This window comes from Mizuhopecten yessoensis, unplaced genomic scaffold (genome assembly GCF_002113885.1).
Source record: "Mizuhopecten yessoensis strain PY_sf001 unplaced genomic scaffold, ASM211388v2 scaffold5667, whole genome shotgun sequence".
Taxonomy (NCBI): Eukaryota; Metazoa; Mollusca; class Bivalvia; order Pectinida; family Pectinidae; genus Mizuhopecten; species Mizuhopecten yessoensis.
In genome coordinates, this window is record NW_018406163.1 from 105,549 (window position 1) to 127,901 (window position 22,353).

At 36.7% G+C, this 22,353-nt stretch overlaps 1 protein-coding gene across 1 annotated transcript in view; it reads left to right on the forward strand.

The window, feature by feature from the left end:
* Positions 1 to 1,684: 1,684 nt before the first annotated feature.
* LOC110450995 (indoleamine 2,3-dioxygenase 1-like) overlaps positions 1,685 to 22,353 on the forward strand; it is a gene marked incomplete at its 3' end in the record, with an annotated part of 31,720 nt that continues 11,051 nt past the window's right edge. The window contains exons 1-7 of the mRNA XM_021498816.1: positions 1,685 to 1,737; positions 15,484 to 15,578; positions 15,829 to 15,924; positions 16,809 to 16,925; positions 18,253 to 18,371; positions 18,534 to 18,548; positions 19,073 to 19,172. Of these exons, the coding sequence (XP_021354491.1) occupies positions 1,698 to 1,737; positions 15,484 to 15,578; positions 15,829 to 15,924; positions 16,809 to 16,925; positions 18,253 to 18,371; positions 18,534 to 18,548; positions 19,073 to 19,172 (582 nt within the window). The remainder of the gene's footprint in view (positions 1,738 to 15,483; positions 15,579 to 15,828; positions 15,925 to 16,808; positions 16,926 to 18,252; positions 18,372 to 18,533; positions 18,549 to 19,072; positions 19,173 to 22,353) is intronic.

A 22,353-nucleotide genomic window follows, 5' to 3' on the forward strand; every position in this document is an offset into this window, starting at 1 on the left:
CATGTCGGACCGCATCACTCATACCCCAACATACCTCCTTCCGCAAATAAAAATAGTTACGTAAAAGCATGTAAGTCTGACTGCATAAATTACATTAAAACAAGTTTTAATTTGTATTTATTATTTGCCGTAATTGGGTCAATTGTCGTCTCAAATGTCGTCTGCATTATCTCGATTGTCGCTTATAGGTTGAAACTACTTCATGTATCTGAGCGCCTTTGTTTAGACTAGTTAAATATGGTTTTGCATTTTACTGGATTTCCTCCAACAATGTTAAATCACACAGATTTAAGCAGTATTTAATTTGCTCACGTATAGCGCATACAGAGATGATTTAAATACACATAGGAAATATGGACGTGATTCTACAGTTGTTCTAACATTGTAAATTCTGGAACGTTGTCAGAGTAAGATTTAGGATTCCGGATGTGGTTGTAATTATAGCAGCGTGTGACGCTCCTATATACCCGGGAATAGAAATGAAGACATGTATCAACTATCTTCTGTGATGTAATTATCGTTCACATCTCCTGTCATATAAACAAATTACAATATAATTATGGGTTAACTCGGTCTCCGACCAGTTTTACTACTTTAGAGAGAGTCGTGAGAAATTGCGGTGTTGTATATAAGAGCTTACCAAACCACATGCATATTAATGACCAACATGTCCGAAGGTATTATGCTCTTCCTGCAAGCGGGAAAGAGTTCTAATAAAAATAAACGTACACAAACTGATACGGCTTAATTTTTGTTCTGCTATGTCTGTTTAAATACGGAAATATGAACATCTCATACCGAAGGAGCCTATGTAAGCGATAGGTTCATGACACAAGCCTTGCTTGCTTACCGGTATGTTTTGGAATGTAGCCAGATGATAGAAACATATACTGACGGCACACACTAAAGTCATTTTATAATTGCAAGAAGGGAATCAAAACCATATGGGAATACTGTTAGAAGTTTTAAAAGTATTATTAAAAAAAAACCGGTTGACTATAGCAATCAATTGGTAATAGTTTGTAGTCTGTCTCTGAAATTGAACTACCCTTTGTAAAGTATTTCTCTAAGAACACACACATTCGCTAATTATAATACTGTATGCATGAACAATATATATCAAGATGTCTGAAACATCGACCAGAGGTAATGCGTACTTGTGACGTGTCTGTGACCATTGTCAGTAGAAGTATCATACGTATGATACACGTGTACCAATTCGATCTGTACAGCTACACGTATTGTTGAACAAAGAAGTGGCAATACAATTTTATAAATTAAGAATTATGATAATCAAAAATCTTGCCTGCAAAACCATGCCCTTATACATATATTGGTCTCTCTATTTAATTATTACTTTATGACAAGATAAACTGTGCCCGCCCATTGAAACATTCCTGTTGTAGTCATCCCATTCCTTTGACCTAGATAAACCGCTGCATGTCGACTGGTAAAGAAATAAAATACATACGGAGTATTGGTCAAGGTCTATCGGCAGGCACGGGTAGGTTTTTCCGATCATCTTATATGCAAATTTACGGTAAGCATTTCAGGGAGGTGTCTGGGAAACACAGGTAGGTGAACAGCTTGAAAAGCTGCCGCCTCAGTATTCCAGGAATCAAATCACACGCAGGATTACAAAGCAGTTACGTGTATCCAAAAATAAAAATTCTACCTTATAAAAGTCTCCGTCACGTATGTCTCATTTATTCCCTCGATTTGTCATCATGGATAAAGGTAAGGAATTATAAGGCGTTTTTGTTACAATGATATTCTTTGATTGAAGAATATAGTGATATGAATTCAATCAGTGCAATTACTCCGTTGTAGACTATAAACAATTGGCAATTTATAAATGACAACAAATCGACTGCGCAGTTTAAATAATTGAAATATTGAAACAGAAAGAAAAAACGCGTACATTATTTGCCAGCGTGACATTCGCATTCCACACTTTTTATTACTTGCCACTGTAACATGTTACCAACGAAATGCCAAGATATATGTACATCATCTGTACTTTATCGGATATAAGTATAATTCCTAATTATAAATAACTGAAATCATATATCTTTTCCGATTTTTCTATCATTAACAGATGAAAAATATATAATTTTGCTTCATGAACGTATATCTGTATATCATAAGAAGGTGTACAAATACATTCATATACCAGATTAATGAAAAGGGATGGTGGTTAAAAGGTCTAATACATACACGTTTGCACCAACGAAATGTTTTGTTCACATAATTATGTTATCAATACGGTAGATACATGTAGATACACATATATTTTGAGAAGTTCTTTTTACACAACTAATACAATTCTCCATGTGACGTTTCGATGACTAGTACGATATGTGCACTGTCACCTTCATCAGACAAATAACCAGTAAAATGTGTATGAGTTGTCCACAAAATTGATGTCGATTTCGGCTACGCTGTAATTAGCGTACATGTACGTACAATATTGGTAAATATATGTACCGAAATGACTCGATTAAGCTACGCTTTGTTTAATACTTGGTCATAGAAAATGTTTAGAGATACACATATATGTTTGACAATAAATTACTGTATAGGGACACATATTTTCTCAATAAAACGTTAATAACTTTAGATACACACAAATTTGTGTGTCGACAACGTTAAAAATGTACATATTTTGTATTAGATATGTGTAGAAACACATATATTTTGTACAATAAAGAAGATAAGTGTGTAGATACACATGTTTGTGTAAACACAGTATATACATGTACAGCTGTAAGCATGTAGTTGTCCAGTGTACTCTATAAGACTATTTCACGCCCTGATTACCTAGAATTACAATAACCGATCTAATTATATCCTACATTTGAAAACCAATCAATGCCATACGGATTGGTCTGGTAAAACAACTGTATACACTGTATTTCATACACATCATTTTTATCGAGAACTGACCTTTCCTTCCCTAATTCTGATCCTGTCAGCGTGGTTAGCGTTAAACTTATATAAGAATCAACAATATTTAACTAATTTAACGTTCATTGATAAATACTTTGTCAGCAAGTAGCAAATTGACTACTATCATACACTATATTCTTATACATGACGCTGCCATAGTGAGAACAAGGGTGGCGTAGACGACCAGCCAGTACTATTTGGTAACCCTTTAGATAAAGAAAACTGTTTGTAGTTTGCGTAATAACTAAGACATATATTTACACACGACATGTTTGATTTTGCACCGATCTAAAACAGACATGTGCTCGACACTGAATTTAACTCGATCTAATGCAGTGATTCACCTAGACAGGAATAGTTCATAGTCATCCTACCTTTCTATAAGATATGAACGAAAGAAAGAACTATTATTGGTGCAACAAAAGATCTAAATCTAGAACTACAATATGCATTATTGGGGTGGTTTTAGTGATCAACCAAAGCATATTGTTTAAGATGATATCTATTTGATGTAAGTTTGATGTATGCAATTATTGTGAAGTAAAAGCAATAGACGCGTAACACATTACTATCGGGGTTAATGACTCACGTGTAAAGTATCATTGGGTACATGTCAATTACACACTTACCGGTTTGGTCACGTTTCGCCAGGGAGCATTCGGTATATCACACAGTCAGCATGATACGTATTTAACTCTACTTAATCAATATCATGAAATGTCACGAAAAATAGGCTAGCACAAATAATGTTTTGATTTTGGAAACAAAAAATTTCGAATGCGGGAAACACGACGTAGCTGTTTCATGCCTTTACATCCAATAGTCAAAACGTTTCTTTTCCGGGGTGTACGTAGCACGGGTGAAAATAGGATAAATATTCAACCTATGACCAAATGACCATTATACACCAAAAACACATAGAACAAATAATCAGCAACAATATTAAACATGAGTGCTGTATGGTACCCTGACAATGAGAAAATGACAGAGCTACGGTTACGACAATTACGAATATCATTGGTCTGTTAAGTGTGAAAATAAACTTTATTATCAGCAAGTTTAAACATTTTGATAAAATAAACAAAATAATAAGTAAAATCAAATTAAAATATTTTCTTTCATTATGACTGATAAAGGTCCAATTGACGACGGAACGATTATTTTTATGTTAAATGTGTATTATTGCAGTTGACGTGAATTATTTTTGTAAATTTATACTGTGTTATATAAATGTTTTTGAGAAGTTGTAAAAACCTCCAATGATAACAAAACATGTGTACGTTCATTACAACCTTTTAACAACCCAATTTGTCTGGCTGTTATAATGTACCAATATAATGGTTCCTCTGTAACGATCAGTGATATTAATTAATGACTGCATTTTGTATTTCATATTAACAGGATTAAAAGGAAAGAAAAATGTGTTTTAGAAATCAGGTTATTTTGTAGACTGATTATCTACCGAGCATCTGTCTCATAGTGGCAGTCACAAATCTGCTACGGATATCTCTGTGATGTGAACGCTTTCCTAGGAACACAAGCATCAATGACAGTTTATTTCAAAGAACCATTTGCATTATGTCTCCGCTATACATAAATAATATTTGTATTCGTTTTTATTTGTTAAAATGTTAGGCTTTACGGTGAAAATGTAAAGTTAACAATATCATTTGCACGTTTACTACTTCATTCAACGTGGTTTCCTTTACAGTATTTGTCAATTCAGTTTAGGGTTAAATTTAAAACCGTCCAACGGACCAGATTAAAGAACCCGTATGATGACAACACTCTATTCACATACTTAACCACCCGTACCCAAATTCCAAATGCTAGTCAAGGTCCTTGTATGTTATAGGTAATGATTGTGTAGGACATTATCACACACATAGTTACTAACTTGGTGACTACTTTGTGACTTTAAGTGTAATACAGTGTCCACGACCTTATAAGGTCAAGCGTAATTGTATATGATTATTGTCTTCCATGGCGACGCGCAATACTTCTTATTTGAAAACATCCTCAAAGCTTATTATAAACTTAACGAATATTATTTACTTAAACAAAAATAGAAATGCAGGGGACACGACGGGGTCCCAAAGTTGTAGGTTTGAAATACGTTAGTCGGATAGGAAGCATTCTACTGTATTCAAATTTATTACTTTGTCCGACCTTAAAGAATCCATAACATAAGTTGCATGTACAGTGTGGGGCTCTGGATAATGGGCAGGTAGAAGCCTGTATACAAGCGTCTGTGTACAAGTCTGTATCAGCTACTATTGTAATTGTACTACTATTATACTGCTACTGTACAACTACTGCACTGCTACTGTACTGCTACTGTACTACTACTGTACTGCTACTGTACTGCTACTGTACTACTTCTGTACTGCTACTGTACTACTTATGTACTGCTAATGTACTACTACTGTACTGTACTACTACTATACTACTACTGTACTGTACTACTACTGTACTGTACTACTACTGTATTGTACTACTACTGTACTGCTACTGTACTACTACTGTACTGCTACTGTACTACTACTGTACTTCTACTGTACTACTACTGTACTGCTACTGTACTATTACTTTGCCGCTACTGTACGTGTACTGTACTACTACTGTACTACTACTGTACTGTACTACTACTGTACTACTACTGTACTACTACTATACTTCTACTGTACTGCTGCTGTACTATTACTGTACTACTTCTGTACTGCTATTATACTACTATATATAGCTACTATTGTAATTGTCCTACTATTATACTGCTACTGTACAACTCCTTTACTGCTATTGTACTGCTACTGTACCGCTACTGTACGTCTACGGTACTACTACTGTACTTCTACTGTACTGCTACTTTACCGCTACTGTACTACTACTGTACTACTACTGTCCTGCTATTGTACTGCTACTGTACCGCTACTGTACGTCTACTGTACTGCTTCTGTACTACTACTGTACTGCTACTGTACTGCTACTGTTCTACTACTGTACTGCTACTGTACTGCTACTGTACTGCTACTGTACTACTACTGTACTGTACTGCTACTGTACTACTACTGTACTGTACTGCTACTGTACCGCTACTGTACTACTACGGTACTTCTACTGTATTGATACTGTACTATTACTGTACTACTACTGTACTGCTATTATCCTGCTATATATAGCTACTATTGTAATTGTACTACTATTATACTGCTACTGTACAACTACTTTACTGCTGTTGTACTGCTACTGTACCGCTACTGTACTACAACTGTACTACTACTGTACTGCTACTGTACTATTACTTTGCCGCTACTGTACGTGTACTGTACTACTACTGTACTACTACTGTACTGCTACTGTACTATTACTTTGCCGCTACTGTACGTGTACTGTACTACTACTGTACTACTACTGTACTGTACTGCTACTGTACTACTACTGTACTGTACTGCTACTGTACTACTACTGTACTGCTAATGTACTGCTACTGTACTGCTGCTGTACTGCTACTACTGTACTGCTAATTTACTGCTACTGTACTGCTACGGTTCTACTAATGTACTGCTAATGTGTTACTTCTGTACTGCTAATGTACTGCTAATGTACAACTACTGTACTGCAACTGTACTGCTACTGTACTGTTACTGTACTTCTACTGTACTACTATTGTACTGCTACTGTACAACTACTGAACTACTACTGTCCCTCTACTGTACTGCTACTGTACAACTACTTTACTGCTACTGTCCTGCTATTGTACTGCTACTGTACCGCTACTGTACTACTACGGTACTTCTACTGTATTGATACTGTACTATTACTGTACTACTACTGTACTGCTATTATCCTGCTATATATAGCTACTATTGTAATTGTACTACTATTATACTGCTACTGTACAACTACTTTACTGCTGTTGTACTGCTACTGTACCGCTACTGTACTACTACTGTACTACTACTGTACTGCTACTGTACTATTACTGTGCCGCTACTGTACGTCTACTGTACTACTACTGTACTACTACTGTACTCTTACTGTACTGATACTGTACTACTACTTTCCTGCTACTGTATTGATACTGTACTACTACTGTCCTGCTACTGTACTGCTACTGTACTGCTAATGAACTAATCCTTTAGGTCTAGCTCTACCTTACAATCTCCTACACTGTTATGCCGTTGCATAGTCTACTTATTATGGAATTTAAAGATATTGACCTACATTATGAACGATTCGTTTGCAACGCGTGTTTTGATTAGATACGGACCATGTTCTAATCCGCGAAAGAATCATGATCAATCGTGTTAAGCTCCTCCCATCGCACTTAAGCCACGCCCCGTTTCTTACCAAAACAATATGGCGTCAAGCTCGCCTCTTAGCGAAATCCTGCTGATAAGGCTAGTAACAGAACAGTAACGACCGATGAAATGCACTTGTTGAATGAATTATAAAGTAAAAAGTACACACTCCTCCATTTATTACTGGAACGTTCGTTCCATCCGTGTGAAGGCATCTATTTAGATCCGAAATCAAATGAAACATTTCACATGCGTCGTATGTGTTTACACAAAACACTTCACAAATCTATACAAATTATCGATTTTGTCGATAAGCACAGATTGGTATGCATACTGACATGGAAATGTAAGAACTTGGTCAATATTAATCCAAATGTGTCGTATAAACTTTGGTAACAGGATGTTCACGAGCAATCCAAATATTCCGCCTCGTCAACATACAGATCGAGCTCTCGCCAGTATGCGCGGAGCCAATTGACCGACTTTTGAAAGCTTCTTTCCGATTGGTCAGTCCGCTGCAGCATGACACGTCGCCAGTTCAGGTCACAAAATATTTTACTACGTACTTTTGTACAAGAAAATACAATGTTTCTAAACATATTAGCGTAGTATATTTGTTAAGGTGTGTTAGAATGGGTATAGTACGTTGTTTTTCGTGTCTATACTGGCGATTAGAACATGAAATTTGGTTTAAACTCTCGACCTATCGGTCTCGAATTCAAACCCAAATTTCATCTTCTAATCGTCAGTATAGCTACTCAAAACAATGTACTATCCCCTAAATCGATTATGTTTACCATGTCTTTCCCAGACTTTGTACGTTTTACCTCCGTTTAGTTTGGTTTTATTGCAGAGGTTTCATTCTACCTTGAATACAGTTTACGGCCTTGTGGTCCTGCTGTTTGTGTCTGTATGTTTGTTTTATCGTTATGACCGACCAGAGTTTACTGAAGACATCATAGTGTGATCCACATATGGTGAGGAAATACTTATCCTCTATTTAAGGCGCGTCTGCTGCTACCGGCGGTTTATATTCGTGTTGAAATTTCCGCTTTACTGAAGAAATAATATATATGAAATAGTTATATATAACTAGTTACTGATACCCTCCATAAGTCAGTTACATTATAAAAGTGGATAGCAGCGTATTGATTAAAAGATCTATGAAGAGCTTAGATATACACACATAGAACATTTGGTTTGTATCGTCCTGTTATCACTCGTATATAATTATAAAAGATAGTAAATATATGAAATATTAACCGATCTAATTTCCAGGAAGGTACATAAAAATAGGTTAGTGTTTTAAATTTATTACTCATCTGAGTATTGCTGTGGGATCTTAAAGTGTGCTACTCTTAAAAAGTAATACAGGTAGGTGCGTTTCTGTTGAGATATCTTATAGGCAGGTACGTTTTAATTAAGAAATCATCGAGCAACTTACTTTCTGTTGAAAAATCACAGAGGCAGGTGCGTTAGTTCGTATGATAAATTTTGTGGTGTAAAAATGTCCACACGGAACATGAACGTCCAAAATATTTATTTTTCAATTTGTTTCCTGTTCAGACGCTATAATCTTTACTGAAATAAGCGAGAAGTTTTCGAATTGCCTGACTACTATTTCAAGTAATATATATAAATTTATATACAAGGTAAATGTGTCAGAAAATGTCCGGTAAGGGTACATATTTCTTATAATTAGAATCAATGCAACATGCCAGGGGTACGATTAACTTTATGTGCAGTGGATGGCAACGATTATTGAGGAAGGTATATGTTTCGTTTATTATTTAAAATAAACTTTGTTTTCTGAGGATAAAATCTGTTAAGCAAAGTTATCTTCCACAGGATCCTCCTATTAATTCTCTATCAGTTTGTAAACGTACATAGTACATTATCACAAACAAAATAGTAAAACATTTTATATTAATTAAGTGTTTACCAAACATGTGTATATTGGTATAAATATCTTAAAAAGAGAGTACATATGTTACAGCTTATAAAGACCAGAGCTTGCACATTAAACTATTATAATTATGATATACGTGCAGGTTGTCAGTAAAATAATGATCACAATGTCTATGCTAAAAAGCAGTGGGAGTAACCAGGTTAATCACAGAAAAAGGCATAAAAGGTGTTTTGCACTAAAACCCACATGATTAAAATAAAGGGAATCACATAGACACCCTAAGGTTGCTACAGAAGGAGTGTTTTAAAGAAGAGACATTGGTAAATGGACTTATTTCGTTGGGCAATTGGTTCCACAATTTGGCTTCCTGATGCAACACAATTATTTGTATATAATTTGGTACGGTGTTTTGGTATCTGTAAAAGATAGTTTTGGCTTGATCTGGTACGTATGGTATGAACATCAGACGATAAATCAAAAACATTGCATAGATATCCAGGAACAAGATGATTTACACATGTGTACACCATTGTACCTCTCCTATGTAGATACACGTCAGCTATTGACAACCAGTTTAAAGCAAAACATGAAGGTGATATTAACACGAGGTAAACACAACCTTGCAGCTGATGGAGATTAAGTAACAGTCGTGAATTCCCTATAACCATTGTTTTGTTTTTTCCCCGAATCAAAACACATATTTATTTTAAGAAAATCGAGATGCAATGGAGTTGATGACATGATATCACTTCTCAGGCAGAACAATAGCGTCTCCGTATATGTATGGTAATGTTGAATAGTGACGTATGCATTTGTTTAGCAAACTCTGGAACTATGCATTATGTTACGGTAACTATTTTGCGTTAAATGAGCTGATTGTATCTGACGTAAACAAACAGATAATATAAAGATGCACACACAATACTTACGTGTACTGCAAAGACACACACAATATAGCTATTGTTGTCGAAAACTTATTCATTGTGGAGTATATCTATATCGGTTGAGTAATTTTTATAACTGTATATAGGTAGTGTACGTTAAAATTTACAATTTAGAATTCATTTAAAATACTAACCAAATAGAGCGTAATAATTAAAACAAGAATGCTCCCTTACAAGGATTTTTCATCGCCACCCTTTACAGTAGTCGTGTGATTTAGGCAACGACAGATCATGTTTCCTTCTCCAAATCTGCATGATTAACTATAGCAGGAGGAACAACAATTCTTTCATAATTAATTGGTATTTAGCTAGTTAGTATAATTATACGCAATTAAATTTCATAACACAATATAAATAACAAGAATAATTAATGCCTAATTATGCCATATACACTCCACGTAAGGATGTACTTACATGTGTACATATGTATATATAGATACGGCGCAGGGTTATTGTCTGCTCGAGAGCACTTACTTCGCCGTACGCCTATAGCTATCAATAAGACACACTTAAGTGACACAGGGAGTCGATCGTGAGTTTTGGCTATGCTTGTTTCTCGCTTTGAAATATTAAAATAAAAATGTTCAGGGTTGTCTGGGCCAATAACAAAATCCGATAACCGATATACTATCAGGTTTAACAAAGGGAATGACATAATTAACCAAATATATAAATATTCTATTGTGATTTTGTATTGTGGGCTATCAGTCCCTAAGGTTGACCGTAGCACTGTAGTTCAAATATATTCAGGCATGACACACAATTGTAGTTTAAAAACAAATTATGTTTTGTAGACAGAACTTGTAAAGTGACATTATAAAATGTTTGATAGGCATGCGTTGTTTTTGTTACCCCTAGTTCCTCTTATAGATCACTATCAAGGACACGCCCATTTCAAGCACCCTGTTTTGGTAATTTATTAGTTTGTGATGTATTTCATTAGTAAAACATATGATATTGATATTTCTCACCAGATAAAATTATTTATACGTGTATGATGAAAAATTACATTATTGCATATGATGTTCATGCTTAAGTAAATTAATATTATAGATAAGATGATTACATTCTTTCGTTATTTGCCAAAGTCTCTAGATCTGGGTTTACTGTTGGGTACTTGTTGATCAGACAAAACATGTGTACACAATTTGTACACCAGCATTCAACAATTCAGAATTAATTTTCTCTTCAAATTGTTGTTCACATCCCTTATAAAGCAATACACTGGTACAGAAACTCAGTCTGACAGGTTTGTATGAGAGGAATAAATAAAGCATTTATAAACTGTTTAACCTGTATTCTACGATACGGGTTGACCTAATAGTACAAACTGTGCATAACAATAAATGGGAACCTTAATTGAAACTCTATTTCCCATCTACCTACCTCAATCAAAGGAGCAGTTCGTTTAGAGTCTGGTTAGTTTAATAAGGACACCGTAGAACCTTTTGTTTGTGTTTGAATTCGCTCTGTTTGTAAGCATTTTACGGACGTTGACTCACTATGCTTAATTATCAAAACAGGTCGGGAATAATCGCGGCCTAACCCATCTTGATATTAATGGAAATCAATTTATGGAATGTGCAGAAAGGTTATTAAGTTGGCAAGTGTTAACCTACATTATATATATGAATCGTTTATGAAATTTAATGTTTTTGTCTCCTCAACGAGTCTATCAATTTTGTCTAAAAATAAGGCGTATAATTTCATTTTTATATCTTTATTATCATATATTTATTCATAAAACCTGCTCATCACACATTTTTGCTTAGAACATTAATTAAATATAGCATAATATTTTCCAAATAGAAAAATAAAACAATATTTTTTTATTCTCAAATTGAATTACACTTAGCACAAACATAAAACCCTATAAAATCCTACTTGAAAGGCTTTAGAAATAAAGGTTCGTACATTTGTAAGCGTAGCCTTTTCTGAAATAGAAATGTAGTGATTTTCAGAATAGTACAAATATTTTTTGTACGTACACGTGCATTTTCAACTCCATAAGACAATACGTAACGTAGTCAACGACATAACAAGCACTTCTTTTGTCAACTTGGTACGGCATTACTGGTGATAGCATTACACTGTTTCATTCATAATTACACAACCAACACGATGCTTTTTTTCCTTTTCCTTTTCGTTCTTCTTCAGTGGGCATTACAGTAATCCATGCATGCACAACTGTTGAGCATGTTTCTGCTACCTTGCCTAGGTGGGATTTCCGGCCACAGCCTTACGTGTGTGACCGCGTTAATCATCTGATGTCCTAGTATGGTATATCAATGTCTATCTTGATACAATTAATGCTCACTGCTGTCAATCATTGGGTGTGACTGACGTATGTTGATAGATTCGCAGAAGACACGATCAAGTGTACAACATGTGGTGCATACAACGTGAGAACTCCTGCATCAACATGACGTCACACGCGCTATCACAACCGGCATCAAAGAACACCCGGTTGTGACGTGTCATTCTGGTCACGTGTTACCCCGGAGCAATGGAGCAAACATAAATATTGTTTTATAATTGTTACTGATAAGAAAATAAGGTTTGACTATAATTTACATGTATATATTAAAAACTCACATTGAGTAGCATCGGCTTCTTAACAAGATTTAACACTATATCATACAGATTACATGATTATCTCACTCTCCCAGAGGGTAACTTAACCCAATATCCTTCTGGTATGGCCATATCCTACACCCTCGGGTAAAGTAATATCCATCTCTACACCTTCATGTAAGGTCTTACGTCTCTATACACCCACATGGTAAGGCCATACATGTACCCTCAACCTACAACCCCCTTGTCAAGCAATACCCTCAACCTACAACCCTCTTGTCATGCCATACCCTCAACCTACAACCCTCTTGTCATCCCATACCCTCAACCTACAACCCCCTTGTCATGCCATACCATCAACCTACAACCCTCTTGTCATGCCATACCCTCAACCTACACCGCTCTTGTCATGCCATACCCTCAACCTACAACGCTCTTGTCATGCCATACCCTCAACCTACAACGCCCTTGTCATGCCATATCCTCAACCTACAACGCTCTTGTCATGCCATACCCTCAACCTACAACGCTCTTGTCATGCCATATCCTCAACCTACAACCCTCTTGTCATGCCATACCAACAACCTACAACCCTCTTGTCATGCCATACCCTCAACCTACACCCCTCTTGTCATGCCATACCCTCAACCTACACCCCTCTTGTCATGCCATACCCTCAACCTCCAACCCTCTTGTCATGCCATACCCTCAACCTACAACCCTCTTGTCAGGCATTATCCTCATCCTACATCCCTCTTGCTAAGCGATACCATCACCCTACATCTCTTTTGTAAGGGCATACCTCTCTCTACATCCTCTGATAAGGTTATAACCCTCCCGTCATTTCTCTGGTACGGTGTTACCATCACTCTACAACCCTCTGTGAGGCAACACCCTCACTCGACACCTTTTTAAGGCCACGTCCCATCCTACAACCCTCTGTCAAGCTCATATTTATCTCGGCAGCCATTTGGTAAGGTCCCCCTACAAACTCTCAGGTAAGGTCATATCCCCCTCTCTACACCCTTATGGTAAGGCTACACCCAAACCTACAACCCTCTGGTGAGGCAATACTCCTCACAATAAATCTCTGATGAGTTCAAACCTTCATCCTACAACCCTTTGTTAGGGCCATATCCCTCTCGCCACCCCTCTTGTAATTATGTAATGCCAAACCCTCCCGACACCCCTCTGGTAAGGTCGGACAGTCACCCAACACCCCTTTGGTAAGGCAAAACACTCACCCTACACCCTCTGGTAAGGCCATACATTTACGCGACACCCCTCTGGTTAGGTCATATAATCACCATACACTCCTCTTGTAAGGTCATACACTCACCCGGCATCCCTCTGGTAAGGTCATACACTCATCCGACACTCTTCTGGTTAGGTCATACACCCCTCTAGTAAGACCATACACTCACCCGACACCCTTCTGGTAAGGTCAGATATTGTACAACTGTACAGGACGGGGAGGAAACCGTACCAAAGGTTTGTAGATAGTTATTGTACAACTGTACAGGACGGGGAGGAAACTGTAAGACCATACACTCACCCTAATTTTTTAATTTTTAATTTTGCTTAGTTCAGAGATTGATAGAGACTATTAATTATTAAGTATTAAGTGCTATTTAATGTTCCAAGCCAGTGCTAATATGTTTATGTCTAAATTATAATTATGTTATTGTTTAAATGCATGTAACCCAAGGGAGAGGGCTTGTATAGGCATAGCCTGTTGCCCAATTCCCATTTGATTTAATAAAATATTTTGAAATGAAAAAATTAAAAATACACTCACCCTACGACCCTCTGGTAAGGTCATACACTCACCCTACAACCCTCTGGTAAGGTCATACACTCACCCTACAACTCTCTGGTAAGGTCATACACTCACCCTACAACCCTCTGGTAAGGTAATACACTCACCCTACAAACCTCTGGTAATGTAATACACTCACCCTACAACTCTCTGGTAAGGTCATACACTCACCCTACAACCCTCTGGTAAGGACATACACTCACCCTACAACTCTCTTGTAAGGTCATAGACTCACCCTACAACCCTCTGGTAAGGACATACACTCACCCTACAACTCTCTGGTAATGTCATACACTCACCATAAAACCCTCTGGTAAGGTCATACGCTCACCCTACAACGCTCTGGTAAGGTCATACACTCCCCCTACAACCCTCTGGTTAGGTCATACCTCACCCTACCACCCTCTGGTCAGGTCATACACTCACCCTACAACTCTCTGATAAGGTCATACACTAATCATACAACCCTCTGGTAAGGACATACACTCACCCTACAACTCTCTTGTAAGGTCATACACTCACCCTACAACCCTCTGGTAAGGTCATACACTCACCCTTCAACCCTCTGGTTAGGTCATACACTCCTCTTACAACCCTCTGGTAAGGTCATACACTCACCATACAACCCTCTGGTTAGGTCATACACTCACCCTACAACCCTCTGGTTAGGTCATACACTCACCCTACGACCCTCTGGTAAGGTCATACACTCACCCTACAACTCCCTGGTAAGGTCATACACTCACCCTACAACCCTCTGGTAAGGTCATACAATGCAACCCCAACTTCTATTGCAGTGTTGTTTGATTACAGCTTTGTCACTGATTACGTTCTTGTGTGACTGAATACGTACTAAAAACAACGGAAAGAAGAATGGGATTTTATTGTTACTATTTAAATGATGACCCCGTTTCACAGGTAGAAAATAACCTACGAAATCTCTAACAACTCGTTTAATTAGTTATCAAAATGATATCGTATTTTCAGCTGTAAAAAGTGGCCTGCTCAGTCTTACAGTGGAAGAGGTTGAAGATGCGTTTTTGGTTTCAAGGAAGAACGGGTTCCTAATTGACTGTTCGCATGTACGTTTACTCTTTACCTTTTATCAAACAACACATTAACATTGAAGATGTCACATTAACTGTATCACTTGAAATGATCGCGTCAACGTAGAATAGCAGTTACACGTGAGATAAAAAGCTTGATGCATAACTTTACAGTTAGGTTGTATTATCGGTTGTTTACTCAAGTCGAACATTACTGTTAGTTTGTCTATGATGACTATGTCATATGTAACTGAGGTAACACACCAACTGATCTCTAATATTACAGACACAGCTCCCAGAATGCTGGGATCCATTCGAAAAAATCGCTACGCAACTGACCGAGCATGTGGCAAACAAGACAATTCGGCAACAGATTGAGAAGGTAAACACATTTCCATCAAATGTTTTAGCAACTAAAACTCAAGTAACGACGGAGCTCCAGAACACATGTACAGGGTACATCGAAACCTCGAATATCACTCTTCTATTAATATTTTAACAAAGAAATACATTGCAATTATATTTTAGGGACGTATTAAACATCAGCGTTAGCTTAATGAGAAGAAGGCATGTTATTAAAATCATAAATTAGCTTGAATGCAAATGTGGTAATATAATTTCTGTTGACTTATTTCTGTCTTCTGTGAATACAGAATTGGATATTAGAAAAAAAAGACTGCAAACGAGGGAATATTTGGGATAAACTCCTTATCGTACAAACACATACATTTAATGTATGTATTTATTGTAAAAGATGTCCAATGTCCAACTATCCTTGCAACGTTAAAAGATGCATGTTTGCAGCATATTTGCATTAGATAATAATGCCTCTGCTCGTCTCAATAAGTAACAATGATCCTGCTCATCTCATTAGTATTTGATGAACAGTCGACTTGATAAAATATTGATTTTTTCCAAAAAGAATAATATCCCATACGACTAATGTTGATTTTTTTCACTATAAAAATGGTTATGCATCCAAAACAGTTTGAATTTTGAATAAATCTCTTTTGTTAATTGTTTTATTAATATTTTGAATATAATGTCAAATTATACACATGAACACATGTCACACTTCTAAAACAGCTGCTATTGTTTTTGTAAGTTGGTGTTTATGAGCACTGAACACTGAAGCAGATAGACTCGTGAATATGCAATCATTCGTTCACACAATAAAATGTTGATATATCAGTAAGTCTTGTAAATGCTTGTATGATATAAATGAGAATTAAACAAAATGATAACATATGCTATATCTATTGACAGTTACACGGTGACAACAAAATACCAGAAAACAGACTGGAACGGATTGTCCTGCACAAAATATTGACATTCTTAACGTCTGGATATATTTGGCAGGACGGGGAGGAAACCGTACCGAAGGTTTGTAGATAGTTATTGTACATTTGTACAAGACGGAGAGGACACCGTACCGAAGGTTTGAAGATAGTTATTGTACATTTGTACAAGACGGAGAGGAAACCGTACCGAAGGTTTGTAGATAGTTATTGCACATTTGTACAAGACGGAGAGGAAACCGTAACGAAGGTTTGTAGATAGTTATTGTACATTTGTACAAGACGGAGAGGAAACCGTACCAAAAGTTTGTAAATAGTTATTGTACAACTGTACAGGACGGGGAGGAAACTGTACCAAAGGTTTGTAGATAGTTATTGTACAACTGTACAGGACGGAGAGGAAACCGTACCAAAGGTTTGTAAATAGTTATTGTACAACTGTACAGTACGGGGAGGAAACTGTACCAAAGGTTTGTAGATAGTTATTGTACAACTGAACAGGACGGGGAGGAAACCGTACCAAATGTTTGCAGATAGTTATTGTACAACTGTACAGGACGGGGAGGAAACTGTACCAAAGGTTTGCAGATAGAAATTGTACAACTGTACAGGACGGAGGAACCCGTAAAGGTTTGTAGATCGTTACTGTACTGTTGTACAGGACGAGGAGGAACCCGTACCAAAGGTTTGTATGGCAGTCGCACGTCTTTGAGGCGGGTGGGGTAAAATCATGCTTGAAAAGATTTTGATTCAGGTTTCACAGCAACACATTTTCTTTCATTTATGTTTCTTTCCATTTACTTAAAATAATCTGCTATACCGTCTATAAGAACTTTCTCATGGATTATTGTTTTGGCACAACTTTAACCTCACAGATATGTCGATACAGAATTTAAAAAAAACCCAGTATTCCTTTTTAGGTTTTTAGTGCAAACAGTTTTTTTATACTTTTTAACTACAAACTTATCAAAACAGTTTTGTCTAAAAGCATTGCAATTTCAATCTGTACAGAATGCCGTACCATACAGCTACTGTACAGTGTATGTACATTGTACCACGTGCTGGTTGAGTAATCTATACTGCACTAGAAACAGTATTCTACCTTAGCTGTCTATATTATGCTGCAGAGTAAGCGTATTCCTATATTTCGGAATCTTTATAAAACACCCAACAATGTTTTGTTTACATTTTACCATTATTCCAGGTTATAACATTTACTCTTGTTAATCATTCCCTAAAATAAGACCGGAATACACGCAGAGTTTCTAAATGTCATACATTTAACATTGGTACAATAGGTACCCACAAGACAGCTTGACTAAATCTTACCATATAGTAATAAACAAGTCCAATCAACAATAGAAGTATGCTGCTGCTAAACATTTCAATCAATGTTTGGCTTATTATTTCAGAAACTTCCCAGATGTTTGGCAGTTCCACTGACACGTGTGTCAGATGCTTTGGGGATGAAGCCTATTTTGAGCTACCCTAGCATGATTTTAGGCAACTGGCAGATGAAAGATGCAACAAGGTATGTAAAGTACTTAAGTTTAATTTATGAACATTGTGTTTCTGTAACGACCTATGCTATCAATATTAATAAATGCCTTTTCGAAACTCGCAAGTTAAACTTGAAAATACTAGCTGTTTCCTTCGCATTAACATTTAATGCTATACCTATTTTTTGTTTCAGGTCATTTGATTTTGAGTAAGTAATCCGTTTTTCTCCATTTCTGATGAATGATTTTCAAAAAAAACAAATACCTCCAATACTGCACAAATCTGTTATGAACAAAGTCTTGGTTTGCAATCGGTTTTTGGAGAAGGAAAAGATGACGGAAAATTATGTATTTTGCAATAAGGATATGATTTGTCTTTATAATTTCAAAATATATTATTCACAAGCGTTTAATCATTGATATATCCGATCAACTGCTTGCCAATGCTGACAAAATTAAAAACGGGATAATAAAAGCAGCATTGTACAATAAAGTAGAGAGGTAAGACTTGTGAAACACGCTTGAATGATAAGGTAACTGAAGTGTGATAGACGTTTGTGTAGTAAACTGTTCTGATGTACACTGACTATCAACACTTCTATCAACATTGGCTGACAACACATCCTGACGCTGTCTCTATTGAACATCCGGAAATTACATTATGATGCTCGTAGTTTGGCCACAGTTATCACCGAGGTAGTATACATACAGTGTGGAATCGTTATTTTACCAGGAACCTTAAGGCGATGTATAAGACACCGGGAGGTGCTGGTGCTGATTGGTTCATCCTCACCCACGTGATCATTGAACAGAGGTTCGCACCAGCCATTGAGGTAGACTTATACTTATGTTTATTTATGATATGCAACAAATTAGTGTCCACTCATTCAAAATGTATAAACCGCTTGATAAATAGTATAAAGAGATTGCATTGTCACGTGTCTGTACTGTTTACATAATCTTATTACTTTTCTGGAAACGTACAAACAGGCATGCTTTATTTTCAGAAATGATTAAACAAATCTTTATTCAGGCCAAAAAGGGAGCCTGAAGTTAGTTCCTAGTTCCTAGTTCCTAGTTCCGTTTACCTTAAACGGAACTAAGGTCTGGTTCCTAGTTCTGTTTATTTTAAACGGAACTAGGGTCTGGTTCCTAGTTCTGTTTATCTTAAACGGAACTAGGGTCTGGTTCCTAGTTCTGTTTTTCTTAAACGGATCTAGGGGCTGGTTCCTAGTTCTGTTTATCTTAATCGGAACTAGGATCTGGTTCCTAGTTCCGTTTATCTTAAACGGAACTAGGAACTAGGAACGAGGAACCAACTTCAGGCTCCCTGCCAAAAACAAGTATCAATAAAAACAGATCTAAAAAAAATCAATGGTATTTTTTGTTGTTGTATTGAAATCTTGTCCGGTATGAATAAAGGTTTGTTTAATCAGTTCTTAAATGAAAAGCTTACCTGGTAGAACTTTTCCTGAAGAAAAGTAAGATTATGTTGTCATTCTAATCAACTGAGCTTCTAGGCGTTAACAAACGTGGCCCAGACTCAATACCTTTATATTCAAAACTAAATTCAAGGGAGTTTACTATATGTTCGAACAATTAAGCGGATTTATCTATTTTTTCTGGAGTGGGACAGGTGTTCATGAATATTATCTGATTTTTTATGAAGTATAACTAATAAGTGAAAATATCAGCAGGTGATTACTATGAGTGATTTTGAGTTAAATCGTGGAAAATTAGTTAACATTCACTGTGCCGGGTTTTGATTGGTCAACAGTTGCTGTACATAAACGTAACAAAATATAACTTGACTCTAATGAAACCGATCATATTTATGCTATATTTTGACAACAATATGTTCAAATCCACCAGATTTATAGGGAATTTGGGTTAGTTCATCAAATAATATTGTAAGTTTGAATTTAAATGCAAATCACTCTTGATTCCACTTAAATAAAAAAGCATTTGGAAATGTTTCTGTTTATGAAAAGTATGTGAATCCTTATTTGATTTTTATGAAAATAATTTGAGTACATGTACATGCGTATAATTTTGTAAATTTATTTTCAGACATTACATCAAAACCTAGCAAACTAAAACATATTATTATACTCTAATATGGTACATAGTTTAATTATTACTCTGAATTAACAGTTGTCATATCTTATCAGACCAATACTAGTGTTACGAGAAACAAAAAGACACTTGTTTAAATGTTTATTAAATCCATACAGACAGACAGACATTTTTTAATTCGCCCATGATATACACCATTTATATTTAGACGGACAATGACATGACAATAAACACGATTGTTCTTACTCATATATACGTTATACTACACTATATTTGCAACAGCTAATAACAAAATCTTTCAGGTGTCATGCTTGGCATATATGTATTGTCGCCATGTTTACCATGAATGTTTACCATTCTGTATCTGTTTCAATAATCTTACTTCTATCGCCAAGTAGGAAACTACATATAAAGTTTCCGAAACATATGTAGTCAACTTAGTACCTATAAAACCTTTGAAAACATTAGAATTAAATGTTACACGCATTTGCTTAAAAAGATTAATTATTTCTTAGCTATAATTTCATGCCAACTGTTCCAGAATATACCCTGTCTATAGGGTTACAACCAGCCTCGGTCTATAGGGTTACAACCAGCCTCGGTCCATAGGGTTACAACCAACCTTGGTTTATAGGGTTACAACCAACCTCGGTATATAGGGTTACAACCAACCTTGGTTTATAGGGTTACAACCAGCATCGGTCTATAGGAATACAACCAGCTTCAGTATATAGGATTTTAACCAGGCTCACTATATAGGGTTACAACCAGCCTCGGTATATAGGGTTACACCTAGTCACGGGCTACAGGGTTACAACCAGCTTCGGTCTATATGACTACAACCAGCCTCAGTATATAGGATTTTAACCAGGCTCACTATATAGGGTTACAACCAGCCTAGGTATATAGGGCTACAACAAGCTTCAGTATATAGGGTTACAACCAGCTTCGGTCTATAGGGTTACCACCTACCTCGGTCTATAGGGTTACACCTAGTCGCGGTCTAAATGGTTACAACCAGCATCGGTCTATATGGCTACAACCAGCCTCGGTATATATGGTTACAACCAACCTTGGTTTATAGGGTTACAACCAGCCTCGGTCTATAGGACTACAACCAGCTTCAATATATAGGGTTACAACCAACTTCGGTCTATAGGGTTACAACCTACCTCGGTCTATAGGGTTACACCTAGTCACGGTCTACAGGGTTACAACCAGCATCGGTCTATATGGCTACAACCAGCCTCGGTATATATGGTTACAACCAACCTTGGTTTATAGGGTTACAACCAGCCTCGGTCTATAGGACTACAACCAGCCCCAATGTATAGGGTTACAACCAACTTCGGTCTATAGGGTTACCACCTACCTCGGTCTATAGGGTTACACCTAGTCACGGTCTACAGGGTTACAACCAGCTTCGGTCTATATGACTACAACCAGCCTCAGTATATAGGATTTTAATCAGACTCACTACATAGGGTAACAACCAGCCTCGGTATAAAGGGTTACAACCAGCCGCAGTATATATTGTTACAACCAGCCTATATCTATATAGTTACAACCAGATTCGGTCTATAGGGTTACAACCCACCTCGGTCTAGAGGTTACAACCAGTCTCGGTCTATAGGGTTACAACCAGCCACAGTCTATAGGGTTATAACCAGCTTCGGTATATATAGTTACAACCAGCCTCGGTCTGTAGGGTTACAACCAGTCTCGGTCTATAGTGTTACAACCCACCTCGGTCTAGAGGTTACAACCAGTCTCGGTCTATAGGGTTACAACCAGCCACAGTCTATAGGGTTATAACCAGCTTCGGTATATATAGTTACAACCAGCCTCGGTCTATAGGGTTACAACCAGCCTTGGTATATAGGGTTACAACTAGTCTCGGTATATAGTTTAACAACCTACCTCGTTCTAGAGGGTTAC